Source organism: Mirounga leonina, unplaced genomic scaffold (genome assembly GCF_011800145.1).
Source record: "Mirounga leonina isolate KUSES-001 unplaced genomic scaffold, KU_Mleo_1.0 Mir_171, whole genome shotgun sequence".
NCBI classification, from domain to species: domain Eukaryota; kingdom Metazoa; phylum Chordata; class Mammalia; order Carnivora; family Phocidae; genus Mirounga; species Mirounga leonina.
In genome coordinates this window covers 19,090,634-19,104,744 of record NW_023270436.1, presented here as the reverse complement: position 1 = coordinate 19,104,744, position 14,111 = coordinate 19,090,634, and the positions used below count along the sequence as shown (strand labels likewise).

The window sequence follows — 14,111 nt, the reverse complement described above, 5'->3', positions numbered from 1 at the left end:
AGGGCCCACGTTCAGAGCCCAGAGAAGGGTGGTGGGTCTGCGTGGCCTGTGCGGAGAGGACTCCCAGGCTCGGCACTGGCTCTGTACTCAGTTGCCTCCAGGGCCGATAAGCCACCTGGCTTCTCAGGGACCCCACTGTGCGTGGGGTGCAGTAGAACCCACAATCCAAGGCTCAGACTAAGAGCTCCACTAAGAGCCATTCTCTCTGCCCCTCCCTCCTCGTTCACCAGCCGGCCAAGAGGCAGATGTATTTCAGAGAACAGAGGTGACCTTGGGAGAACAGAGGTGATTGTGGCCAGGACCAGTCAAGCATGAGGACCCTGCAGGGTGAGGGCAGTCCAGGGCTGCATCGTGACCTGCCTGGGCCCTCGGCCCTTCTGCCTTCATGGGCCCCTTCTTCCGTTCAAACATATATGGATTAAAAAAAGTTATATTTCATGACGATATTGGTATCCGGGCAAATAATATTAGTAATACTTAAGTACACTCTATTAGTCTGCTATGGCTGTCATACCTGGGGGTCCCCTAGCTTGGTGGGGGGCGACTTAAACAACAGAAATGTATTTTCTTAAAGTTCTGGAGGCTGGAAGCCCGAGGTCAAGGTGTGGGCAGGGTTGGTCTCCTGTGAGGCCTCCCTCCTGGGCTTGGAGCTGGATGCCTTCTCCCCGCCTTTTTGCTCTGCGCACGTCTGAATCCTGATGTCTTCTGGTAAGGACACCAGTCATATGAAATTAGGACGCACCACAATGACCTCGCCTAACCTTAATGACCGTTCTAAAGACCCTCTCTCCAAATACAAAAGCAGTCACATTCTGAACTTCTGGAGGCCAGGACTGCAACACGTGGATTTGAGGTGGGATCCAAGTCAGCCCAGAACATTCATATATACATATGTATAAACATCCATACGCACGTACATACATAGACAGGTATACCTGTATATCATATTTGACCTGAAAGTTCATTTTCTTCTCTGCTTGTAACAAAAATTAAAACAGTTGCATGGGCCCCTAAAAGCGCTGGGCATGGCGAAGTTGGCCCCGGGCCAGCCACTGCAGGGCCAAATCCTCTGGGACTAATTTGGGTACCAGTGCCCTGAGCTTGCTCCAGGGAAAGCGGCCGGAACCCTCGGATGCTTCCACTGCTTCTGCTCCGAAAATCTGGTCCTGATGCGAATGCAGGAAGGCCCCGTGAACGTCCGGGACAGAGGCCTTGGCGGGTCCCTTTGGGGTACAGGCTTTTGCCGTCGCCAGCCCAGCGGACAGCAGCAAAGAGAGCCATCACGCGTCTTTCTCCACACCTTCTCCCAGTTTCCCATACACTACTCCAAGTGGACGTTTGCCCCAAATATTCCATCAAAATGGCACTCATCTCAGCTGCCACTGACCTCTTCGTGTCCAAATCAATGGCTACTTCTCAGCCACGCCTCACCTGAGAGGTCAGGGAGGCCGGTACCCTCCCTCCGCTTGTGGCTTCCTTCCTACCCCCTGGCCGCCCCTCCTCGGTTGCATTTCCTAGTCACTGGCTTCATCCCTGCGCCCTGACATTGGAATGTCCCGGGGCTGACTGCTGGGCCATTGTCTCTGCCAACCTGGATTCCCTGAGTGATCTCAACCAGAATTGTGGACCCCAACCTTCTTACAGATTTCCTCATTTTATCATCCATCTCATTTGCTAGAATGTCAGCCCCACGGAGGCGGAGATATTTGTCTTGTTCGGGATGTATCTTGTGGCCCGGGACAGCGGTTGCCATGTTAGGTGCTCAGTAAATACTGCTGAATGAATGAGCCACACCAGCGGGGACCTGGAAGATCTCAAAGCGAAATCTGCCTTCGGAGAAGTCTCAGGGCATCTGGGTGGAGTTGGGCAGCCGGGGGTGGGTCACAAGAGATTCTAATCCAGATAGAGATTGTTTGGCATCTGCCTGCTGACACCCTCTGGGTGATCTTAGACCTCTCTACAAGCATCTTTCTGGAGCTCAGTTCCTCACCTTGGGGGGTAAGAATACCAACCACCAGACAGGTGACAGAATTCGATTAGACAGCGTACATGAAGCTCTGAGCTCAGTGCCAAGTGTGGAGAATGGACAGCATTCCTCCAACCCCTTAACTGATGGGGACAATATTCTTCATCGCCATCAACAGCCCTGTGCTCATCGATCAGCCCTCATGACACTCCGCAGCCGGTAACAAAGCTAATACCTCTCTCACCCAATCATTGTCACAGAAATCCTGGCGAAATCATCAATCAATCATTTATTGATCGATGATCAGTGTAGCCCCGCCCCCGGCATTGTGTGAGCACTCCACCTGGGGCTACTTGAGGTTTGCTCAGCGTCGCCATTGGTGAAGCACAGATAGCCGGACTTGAACTTGGAGCTCAACGAAGCCAAAGCCCAGGACCTCCAACCTCGTGGTTCCATCTGGATGTCTCCATCTCTCCTCTCGATGCCCCCTCCCCCCAGTCCAGCCCATCGCCAAGTGCTGTGGCTGCATACTCCCGGAGTCCGGCCACCTCCTCTCTCACCTCCCAGACCACCTTCCTCACCACCGCCTGCAGGAACTTTCCAGAACGTGAATCTGACCATACCTCCTGCTGCCTAGAATCCTTCATGGCTTCTCAGAGCTCTAGGGTTGAAACAAATGTTTTTTCGTGTGGCCCACAAGTGGGCCTTCGACGGTTTGAGCCCAGACAACATCTCCGACTTTGCTGTCCTGCATTGCGTCTCCTCTTCTCTGGCACATTTCCCTGCACGCCTCTCCCCCAGGCCCCCTGGCTCCCGGAGGAATTCGGTCTGCCTGATGCACCATCAAGCGCAAGGGTCTGTCATCTTGGGGTCAAACACAGACGGGCTCATCTGTTAGCTTGTCCACACTCCCCCCACGTCCTCCCCCGACAAGCATGTGAGCCCCATCCGGCTGGCTCGCCCCTGCGTAGCATGGTGCCCGGCACACAGTAGCCTGTCAATACATTTGTTGACTACACTGATCATCAATCAATAAATGATTGATTGATGATTAGTTAATAACTGATTAATTGATTAAATTGATTGATAAATTTCATTCGCTGGTAAATGAATGAAAGCACACACAGGCATATGCACAGACATCTGTCACTCAGACCCCCCCCACCCCGCCTCTTGCAGGCCTTGTCAGGGCTTTCTCTGCAGCAGATAAGGACAGATTCCACCTCCCAGGCTGGACTCAGCACTCTTCTCCCTTCATCCTTCAACCTGACTCCCTTACCTTCGGCCCCAGCGCCTTTCTTCTCAAAGGCCGCACGGAGACGCTCGAGCACCACGCTATCACTGGAACCCTCCACCCGGACCTCCTCGTCCAAGAGCCAGAAAAGGCCCCTGGCGTCCTCTGCACCTCCAACGGCTGGTAAGCGGACCTGGCAGAAAATCCAGGATCACTGTGGAGCCCTGATTCCCCGACCGAGGCCAGTCCTGGGCTTCTCTTCCCACCTCTGGGAGTCGGGGCATCTGAGTCCCCGGCATCACGACTCAGACACGCCAGCCCGAAGCCATGCTCCCAACGCACCCCCAGACTCCCGGTGTGGAAACCCCAGAACTGTTACAACCCCTCAGTTTTAGGAGGTCCGAATCCAGCCTCTGTCCTCACATCCTGTGTGACCTTGGGTCACTTACTGCACCACTAGGAGCCTCAATTCCTTTTATGTAAAATGCAGACTGACAATACCTTCCTCAGGTAGTGGGGAATTAACAAGGGAAAGCACTCTATAAATTACATATTCTAGCTACACACCCCAGGCTGTGTGTATTTGTACACAGCTAAACATCAAAGGAGTGAGTTCATCCGCATCACTTCTTAGAAGTCTATGTTTTTTTAAACTAAGATCTTAAGGTGGGAGGGGCGAGTGCCCAAAGAATGTTCTAGAGGAGAAGGTGAACTAGGTTCAATAGCGTAGGCACGGAATTTGAAATCTAGCCACGAGGTTTAGAAACCATCCAGGTAACTCTGAAGTTTTGTTTCTGGCAACCAGAGAGGCCTGGAGAAGCTAAGTGGCTCGTCCAAGGGCCCACAGGGAGTTGGCATCACCCAAAATGGCACCAAGTGTTTATGGAGGAAATGTGTGTGGTGCATGGGGTGGCCAGCTGTCCCTTGGTGACTGGGACTCAGGGACTTCCCAGGACATGAGGATTTCAGCTCTGAAGGCAGCAAAGTCCCTTGGCAACCCAGAATAGTTGGGCACCCTAACTGGGAAATATTGGCCCACCCCCCTCAGAGGCCCAGAGAATACAAGGGACACATACAGGGTCACATGGAGAGCCACAGGGGCAGAACGGGGACTGGATCCCAGATATCCTGAGGCTTCACCTTGCCTTTCTTTATGGGGTTGACACTGACAGCCAGCCCATCCTCAGAAGGTAGCTCTTCCCAGCCACTGCCCAGGCATCCAGGGGACCCCGTGGCCCCTCCATCCTCCCATTGCCTGGGTCGTCCCTTCCAGCTGCCTCTTCTGGGTCAGGAAGCACGACAGGGAGGGGGTGCCAAGGAGAAGCATAAACAGGCAATGACCGGCAGGGCTCACGGACAAGGCAGCTTTGCAGGGACAGGTGCAGGCCTCTAGGAGCCAAGAGAAGGCTCGGAAGAGATGGCCAAGGGTGGCCGACAGGAGACAAAGAATGGGAAAAGTGGCAGCCTGGGGTATCCCATGGCAGGAGAAACATGTGACCTGTGGACCAAGCACCATGCCCCGTGCTCTGGGTGCCAGATCTCGTAAACATTCACAACCATCCCAGGGCATGCTATCGTTCCCACTTTAGAGACGGGAAAAAAACAAGACCGAGAGAGGCGAAGGGATGTACTCAAAGTCACCGACATTAGACCTGAACCTGGCAAGTCAAGCGAAATGGTTCAGGGCCGTTCTGAGAGATGGCTGAGCAGAGGTGCAGGTCTGGGGTCGGCCCAGTGGATTCTTGGGATGGGGAAAGTAAAGACTCGGGTATCTCCCCACACTAAAGCCCGTAAATGCGTGGATCCCCCCACCGCCCCCCATTCTCCATCCCCCAGTGGCCCCTATTCTCCCAGTCTCTGCGGACACAGCATCTGCGTCTGAACGCCTGACCTTCCCAGGCAAGATACCACTGGGCACTGGCCCCGAGCCCCCTCAGCTCACCATGGGCTGCCAGGTGGGATGCCTGTTAAGCCAGTCTCAGACATCAGGCATGGAGGGGGTTGTCAACCTGAGGGGGTTTGGAGATTCATTGCCCAGGCCACACCCTTGGATCAGGCTGGGAGCGGATCACCAGCTTCAGGGTCTTTAACAATCCCTGGGTGATTCCAAGGGCAGACAGCACTGACAACTTGCAGCTTAAGACATCTGGGATGTCAAAGCAAAGACTTGTGGTGTCTGAGAGCCTGGGTTTGCTGGGCCCCACGTTACCTGGGAAGGGTTCTGGTCCACCACAGCCACCGTGGTCCCCGGGGAAGGCTCTGGAAGATCAAAGGGCACGGGAATACCTTCCTGGAAAGTCACAGAAGTTCCAGATTAGTTCCTTCCATGAGCTGAACAGGGTGGAAAACTTTCGGAGGAGAAAAGAGAAGTGAGGACTTTCACCTCCCCTTAACCTTCTTTTTTATTATTATCATTTTTAAAATATTCTTTTAAGTAAGCTCTACCCCCAGCGTGAGGCTCAAACTCACGACCCCGAGATCAAGAGTGGCACGCTCCATCGACTGAGCCAGCCAGGCGCCCCGTATTATTTTTTTAATTGTGGTAAAATACCCACGGCATAAAAATCTACCTTTTTATGCGTCATGCAGTTAGTAGCATTAAATTCACTCACATGCTGTGCACCTGTCACCACTCCCCCACTTCCAGAACTTGTCCGCCTTGCAACACTGAAACTCTGTCCCCATTACACACGGACTCCCCGCTCCCCTCTTCCTCCTCCAGCCCCTGGCAACCACCGTTCCACTTTCTGTCTCTATGAATTTGACTGCTCTTAAGTGTCTCATGTGAGTGGAGTCATATAGGGTTCATCCTTTTGTGACTGGCTACTGCACTCCCTACAACGTCCTCGAGGTTCATCCACGGTGCGAATGGGTCAGAATTTCCTCCTCTTTGTGGTTGAATAATAGCTTGTTGTGTGGACAGATCACATCTGTTTACACTCGCATGCCCCCAGTGGACGCTCAGGTCGCTTCTACCCTTTGGCTATTGTGAGTAAAGCTGCCGTAAGCCTGGGTGTACAGGTATCTCTTCAAGACCTGACTTTCAACTCTTTCGGGGAGATACCCAGAGGTAAGATTGCTGGATCATAGGGTAATTCTATTTTTCTTTTTTCAGACAAACAGCATACTGTTTTTCATAGCGGCTGCACTGTTTTATGTTCCCACCGGCAAGGCACACGGGTTCCAATTTCTCCACATCCCCGCCAATGCTTGCTGTTTTCTGGTTTTTTTTGTTTGTTTGTTTTGTTTTGTTTTATCATCACCATTCTACAGGGTATGAAGTGGTATCTCAATGTTTTGATTTTATTTCCCTAAATTTCCAGTGCCTATTGGCCATTTGTCTTATCTTTTTTGGAAAAAAAAATCTATATTCAAATCCTTTGCCTTTTTCCCAATCAGGCTGTTTGTTAGTCTGTTTGTATCATCACCCCCTTAGCCTTTGGATGAGAAGAAAGGGTACGGACCAACATCCCAATAACATCCTGACATCGCTCATCCTGCAGGCTCATCAGCAATCATGGTGAGAGCTTTGTCAGGAGCTAACAACCATTCAGTCCAAACTTTGCTCATATTTACTGAGTAACTAATGAGGGCTGGGCTGAGCACTGGGTGCTGGAGGCAGCAAGCACAAGCTATGGTTAATGACAGTCGCCATCCAAAAGTCATCAGAAATGTCTAGGCAAGGCTATGGATGGAGATGTCCATCACAGTGCTGTTTACAAGAGTGTAATCGTGGAAATCACCCAGATGCGCAAAGGAGGGTTGAGACAGCATCGGAGGTAACCCGTGAAATGAACGGTTACCAAAAGTTGCCAGTGGAATGAGAACACGGGAATAGCATCATGCTGTGAGGAAAACAGTAGACAACAAAATCGTGTGTAGGAAAGGATCGGAAATCTGCAAAGAAGACAATATATGGACAGTTAAGTGGTATTGAGGTACAGACAGCAGTAACAGTGCTTGCCTGTGGGCGGTGGGGCTAAAGGAGGTTATGTTTTCTGCTTACGGATGTTTCTATGTACTTTCCAGGTTTTTTTTTTAAGATTTTATTTATTTATTTGACAGAGACACAGCGAGAGAGGGAACACAGGCAGGGGGAGTGGGAGAGGGAGAAGCAGGCTTCCCACTGAGCAGGGAGCCCGATGCGGGGCTCGATCCCAGGACCCTGAGATCATGATCTGAGCCGAAGGCAAACGCCTAATGACCGAGCCACCCAGGCGCCCCTACTTTCCAGTTTTTTAATAGAGAACATGTATTGCTTTGAACATCAGAAATAAGCAAAATAGGGGCGTCTGGGTGGTGAAGTTAGTTAAGCGCCTGACTCTTGGTTTCGGTTCAGGTCATGATCTCAGGGTCTGGGGACTGAGCCCCACATCAGGCTCTGTGCTGGGTTTGGAGCCTGCTTAAGATTCTCTCTCCTTCTGCCCCTCTCCCACCTCTCTTTCTCTCCCTTTCTAAAAACAACCAAAAAGAAAACATTCTCTCCCCTTCTGTTTATTCTCACTCTTGCAATTTCTCCCATCAAAAAGTGGAACCTATTTCCCCACCCCTTGAGTCAGGGCTCAGCCCTGGACTTGTCAGACCCACTGAATACAGAAGAGACATCACCAGTTCCAAGTCTAGGACTCAAGGGGCCCCACACGCTCCTGCTCGTCTCTTGGAGACCTGCCCAGCCCCAGGAGAACAGCCTGGGCTAGTCTGCTAAAGGATAGGACAGTCCTGGCGCACAGATGAGTCATCCCAGCCAAGGCCTGCCCGGATCCACTCATGACCAGCTGACCCCCAGACACAGGCGAGAGCCAGCCGGCACCATCAGAACCACCAACCCGCCCTGAATCTGCCCACAGACACAAGAGCTGGCTCAGCCAAGCCCTGAGAACTGCCCAGACAACCCAATGTAAGCAATAACAAAAGGTAATATCTAAAGCCACTATGTTTTGGGGTACTTCAATATCTAGCATTATTGTGGCAATTGATAGATGATACAGGAATATTGCTATTTCACATGTGACGGAATCAGGGATCAGAGAGGGTGAGTGACTTTCCTGAGGCCACACAGCCAATAAGTGATACAGTTAAAGTCGGACCCCAGGACTCATCATCAATGTCACTTGTTTGAGATTTATCCACGTTGATGCTTTCATGTTTCTTGCTGTGCAAGCTCTAACCAAAAAAAAAAAAAAAAAAAAAGACCATAATTTCAATACCCATTATCTTCTTGATAAACAAGATGGCCATTTCCAACATCTTGCTGGAGTCAAAGCGGCCCCCTTCAGAGAGAAAGAAGGGAGTAGGTAGGATGGGGCCGTCCTGAGTGCTGGCAGCATTCCACTTTTCCCCTGGGGGGGGCAGGTGCGTGAGTGTGTTCATTTGGATAAATTCATCGGGCTGTATGCTACTGGTGTGTGCATTTTCTGGGCAAGTGTAATATTTCCATTTAAGTTTTTTTAAAACAAGAGAAGGCTGGAACGTGTCTACCCGTGTTTCCTGGTTCGTGCTCCCAGTGTCTGGAGGGTAGCGCCTAGGAGAGAAGTGCATCTGGGGCTTTGTTAGGTATTGCCACCCCAGGATCCAAAGGCCAGGCAAACCCTCCCATCCAGAATTTTCACCCAGCCCCAGAGCATGAAGGGCTTTCCACGGGGAAGATGCGAGCCACATGGGAGGAGGAGCATTCAGCTGGGGCAAAGTGGGAGAGGAGGAACAGGTCACCCTAATGAGGGGACCAGCCGGGGGAGCAAGGCCTGGGGAGCCCCAAGTTCCCTGGGAGAACTGTAGGGAGCCGTGCATGGAGGCAGGGGAGCAGCAGAGAGCTGGGGAGCCTGGAGTTAGGGTTTCGTTCAGTGGCGGGCCAAACGGGATGAAGCCAAGGGTGACTGAAGGACCTGACCATTCCCCCCCACCCCCGCCAGCCGGCCTCCCGCCCTCCACGGAGCCCAGGCCTACCTGCCGGTACTGCTCCAGGGTGGACATGAAAGTCCGCTGGTAGAAAAGCAGCTGCAGGCGCTCATGAGCGTAATTGTGGCCCAGCTCCTCGAAGGTGGCAGCCCGGTCCTTGCACTGGTGCCGTGGGTTCTGGAAGCCCGGAGAATCCACCACCATGATGGAGGCCATGGAGAGGTGGTGGGAAGAGAAGGACCTGGGGAGAGATGGGGGAGGCCTCAAGACCACGTGGAATCTTAGAGCCCAGCTGGCCCAAGCCTCCCACCCCACCATCGCAGATACGGTGAAACTGAGGCCGCACGCTGGGTGGGTGTGGGGATCCAGTAGATCTGGTGCCAAAATGAGGCTCACCACTTATGGGCTGTGTGGCCTGGGACAAGTTACTCAACCTCTCTGAGCTAAGGTTTCCCCAACTGTTAAATGAGGATTCTTTCAAGCCCCCACCGCCTTGCATCATTTTGATGAATCTGTCAGGGTGGAGAGAGAAGGGATTATTGGCATCAACATGCAGGAGTTGAGAGCTGTTGGAGACGATCCCACAAGGGCTCCGACCCTCCCTCTGCAACAGAGGGCCTGTGTGTCTTGGGAGAGCTACCCAACCTCTCTGGGCCTCAGCCGGGAAAGGGTCAAGGATGGCCACAACCCAGAAGGTTGCCAGGAGGGCTGGAGGTGATGAGACATCCAGGCTCCGAGGGCCAGGTTGGCGGTGGGGTTCGTGCTCAGTAAAGGTGGCCTGATATTATGATTATTATCACGATCGGCCCTATGCTCTGCAGGCTGTTTATTTCAACCTGAGCTCTTCTGCACGACCTGCCAAGGTTTTCCTTCTGTATCACGGGGCCAAGAAGATCAGCCACCACACATGCATGTGTGAAAACTGTCAGTTAATGCTCAGAAAGCCAGGCGTCTATGAGAGACTCGTAGGTGCTAGGAGAGTGGGTTCAGCATCAGCGAGATGCAGTTTAAAGGATGCGATGATGCAGCTGCCCTCCGTGGGCTGAGGCAGCTTCTTTCACCAGCGGTTCATTTCCCACTCCCAGTACCCCTTCCTCTAAGCACGCATGACCCCCTTGGTTTCTAGACACTGTGTCTGTGGCCTCCGATGGTAATTGCTCCAGTGATAGGAGAGCAGGCAGTTTCCGTGTCCCAGGGTCATCCGAGAGCCCCAGCTGCCCTGTCGCTCCGCACCAGCCTCAGCCCGGCTAACAGGATGTCGGAAGCCTCATGATGCCTCCCGCCTTTGGGGAGGAGGGTGGGAAGCCCTTACGGTGATAGACATCCAGCTCCCGGCTGCTGCAGCCTGGTAGGTGCATTTCAGAGACACGTCCTGGCTCCCTCCAGAACCAGACCCTGGCTGCACCCCACCCTCCGCAGAAAATTTTAAAAAGAAATGGACCAGAGCGGTGTGGTGGGTTATTCAGGCAAACGTGAAGGTGTGAGGTGGGAGCCCAGCACTGTGGCTGCCTTCCAGCCCCACCTCTCTGTGCCTCCGTTAGCTCAGCTGTAAAATGGGCTGATGTGCGGAGTCAATGATGCAAGACCAGTGAAACCAGGAGCACCGGCCATTGTTTTACTTTAGCGGGGGTGGCCCCCAAATTGTTTGCTTTCATTGTCAGTGGTTTATGATCGCTATCAGGAAGAATTGTTTATATACATTATCTCTTTTAATCTCTCGCCATGGCCCTGGGGGACAGAGCTCTTTTGCAGGTGCAGAAGGGGAGGTCAGAGAGCTGAACTGATTTGCCTTGGGCTGCCAAAGGGGGAATTTAAACCCAGCACTACTACCCGGCTCAAAAGCTCACTCTTCCCCGGCCCCCCCCAAAAACCCCACTGTGCTAAAGTGCCCAGTGCTTGGGCTCATTTGTGTATCTGCAGAAGAGTTGTTACCTGTTGATGAGTGAGACAATAACTGCAAAGAGCTCTTGGTACAGGCCCGAGGCCATCCCCTCCACACACTCTGCACCGGTCATCTTGAGCCCTGGAGAGGGAGAGAGGGAAGGGTGGATATCGGTGGTCAGGACCTTGCCTGGGGCCAAGGACAACACTCCCCAGGTATTGCTGCTGGCCTCAGAGAAACCCCCTCCCTCCATACATCCCTCCACTGCTGAAATGATGTACCCACGCTCTTAGAATCAAGTTCAAGTGTCTTATCAGGACTGACCAGGTTCTGTGTCACCTGGCCCTACCTCTTCTCCAACCAGCGCTCCTGCTCATCCCTCGGGGATCAATCCAATGTCACCTCCTCAGGGGAGCCTGCCCTGATTACCACCCCTATTAAGCCAATTCCCAGTCCTACCTTGCTCCTTTTTCTTTAATTAGTTTTTGACTAGAGTATGACTGACATACCAAAAGCCGTACCTACCTATTTAATGTATACATCCTGATGAGCCTGAAGATAAGTATAGGTCATCGGAACAATACCCTAAGCCTGTCAACTCTAAGAGTTTCCTCCCTCCTTCTTTGTGCCTGTGTGTGATTAGAACACTTCACATAAGATCTACCCTCTAAAAAGAATTTTCAGTGTACAATACAGCATGGTAACCAGCAGCTCTATGCTGCGCAGTAGACATACTCATCCACTGGTCGTCTTATTCGTCTACTTATTCATCGGTGTTCTAGGGTTTATTCATCTTGCACAAAAGAAACTATCTACCCTTCCATCATTCTCTCCCATTTTCCCCCTCCCCTCAGCCCTGGGCAACACCGCTCTGCTCTCTGCTTCTATGAGTGTGACTATTTTAGATCTCGCATATAAATGGGGACATGAAGTAGATCATTCAGTCGTAAAAAAGAAAATCCAGCCATTCCCTACAATGTGGATGAACACAGAGAACGTTAGGCTACGTGAAACAGGCCAGACACAGAAGGACAAAGCCTCCCTGCCTTTACAGCACTGAGCTCAGTATATTTTTACTTGTGGAGTTAGCTGTTAACAACAGCCCCCCCCCCCCCCGAACTGGCGCCAGGTTGGGAACAACCCGAGGATGGGGACCACGTTGGCTCCCAAACCCCCAATGCCTGGCACATAGTAGGCACTCGGATAATGTTTGTTCTTCCCCCTTTCTGGAGGGAAATTTGGCAGTTCTGTGTCAGAAGCTATAAAATGTTCATATGCCTGGACTTAATAATTTCATTCTTGGGCTTTTATCCTAATGAAATATTCAGAGAAACAAAGATTTCTGGGTACATACGTTCTCCTGATTGTTGATTAAATTGGATGAAAATCGCTTTTTTTTTTTTAAACAACCTGAATATCCAACAATAGCAAATGGGTTAGATAATTTGTAGTCCATACAAAGGAGTGCTTAAAGCCAGGCACAGACGTGTACTGAATGAGCGGGGGAAAGCGCCTACCTGTCACGTTAGGAGGAATAAAAATGCTTCACAAACGATTAATATAGTCATGGTCTCAGCTTTGTTTAAACACACACACACACACAGCCCCTTAAAATAGCCAGCCTTGATGAGGGTGCATGGAACAAAGCAGAGTGAGAATTTGGGAGGGGCGGGTCAGATCGGAAATCCTGACCCTTTGGTGCTGGTTCCATCCCCAGAATCAGAAACATGATTTTCACATCTTCAGTGGGGCTGGAGACACAGTCCTGCTTGTACATTCCAGGCAGCCCCCTGTGGCGCCATAGCACTTCCCCTCCCTCTGGTAGCTCCACCCCCAACCTGGGCGGTTGCTAGGCAACCCACAGCCTCTCAGCATGTCTCCTAAGCCTGCTGGTCCCCTGTCTGCTTCTCAACTACCCTTGATACCTTGGCCTGAGAGGTAATTAGTGAGTGCACGTATGCTCATTTATCTGTGCACGTCTGTGTGTCTCCTGCAGTGTGTGCCTGTGTGGTGTGTGTCCATGGACATGTGGTGTGTGTGTTCTATGTGTATGATTGTGGGGCGTGTGCATGTGTTTCAGAGAGGAGGAGGAACTGTAAGCCGACTACAGCTCATACCTGGACCTAGAAGCAAACAAAAGGCTAGTGGCTTCCCAGCGACATTAGCCACCAAGCTGAGATCCCTAGCGTGGAGCAGCTCTGAGGACCTCAGGGGCCTCTAAGAGATGAGCCCCAAAACCATGGTTCAAAACACTGCGACTAATGCCAGACTCTGCAGTCTCTGGGACAGTCATTCTTAGTTCTCAGAGACTCCTGGGAAGTCTGCCCTCTGCCCTCACCTCCTGCAGCCAAAGCATCTAGCTGGTGGCGGTTGCAGATTTGGGACCTGGCAGATCACACTCCAGCGGGTGTCATACAAAGCCCTTTGGCTTCCCCCCACATCAATTCAAACCACTCCTGTTCCTCCAGCCACCTAGGCTAAAATCCTAGAAGCTGTCCTGATCCCTCTTTTCCCATTCACCCCGCCTCCAGGCCCATGCTATCATCTCTACATGTGAAGCAGACCTTGAACATGTCCCTCCCACCCAAGCTCCACCACCACGTCCTTGTGCAACAACCAGTATCTCACTAGGCAACCTGTGTAGGTTCCTGCATGGCCTCCCTTCTCCCACCCATTCCCCAGGCTTCCCCTTAGCTAAGCCATTCGAAGAATAAGTCAAATCATGGCATTCCCTGCCTATGCCTTTGCATGGTTTCTCATGGGTCTGAGCATAAAAACTCTAGTTTGCAGAGTCCTACATGAGCTGACCACCCTCCACCCTTCATCTACTGGCCTCATCTACTAGCCTTCCAGCCCCTCTAGCCATCCAGCCTTATTTCTGTGCCTCAAACTGGAAGGCCAGCCTTCCTTGGACAAGATAGGGGCTCAACAATGGAAAAGTGTTGGCCCCTTGGCACTGCTCACAGTGTCCCCTCTCCATAGCACAGGGTACCCTCCCAGGTTTCAGCAGAACCTTCAGGACCCTGGACAACGCAAATTGGCCACAACCCCTGTGCAGGTAGGAACCAAGTCCACTTCTGCCCACAGGGGCCTCCCTTGCACCTAGAAGGTCTGCATATAGCAGGTCCTGATGA

At 52.0% G+C, this 14,111-nt stretch overlaps 1 protein-coding gene across 2 annotated transcripts in view; it reads right to left on the bottom strand.

The window, feature by feature from the left end:
* Positions 1–14,111, bottom strand: part of MYO18B (myosin XVIIIB) — a 246,725-nt gene that overhangs the window by 164,389 nt on the left and 68,225 nt on the right. For both annotated transcript variants that reach the window (XM_035017247.1, XM_035017246.1), the window contains exons 14-17: positions 11,028–11,118; positions 9,144–9,336; positions 5,410–5,490; positions 3,246–3,393 (exon numbers count right to left, since the gene is read on the bottom strand). In XM_035017247.1, coding sequence (XP_034873138.1) covers positions 3,246–3,393; positions 5,410–5,490; positions 9,144–9,336; positions 11,028–11,118 — 513 coding nt within the window. The remainder of the gene's footprint in view (positions 1–3,245; positions 3,394–5,409; positions 5,491–9,143; positions 9,337–11,027; positions 11,119–14,111) is intronic.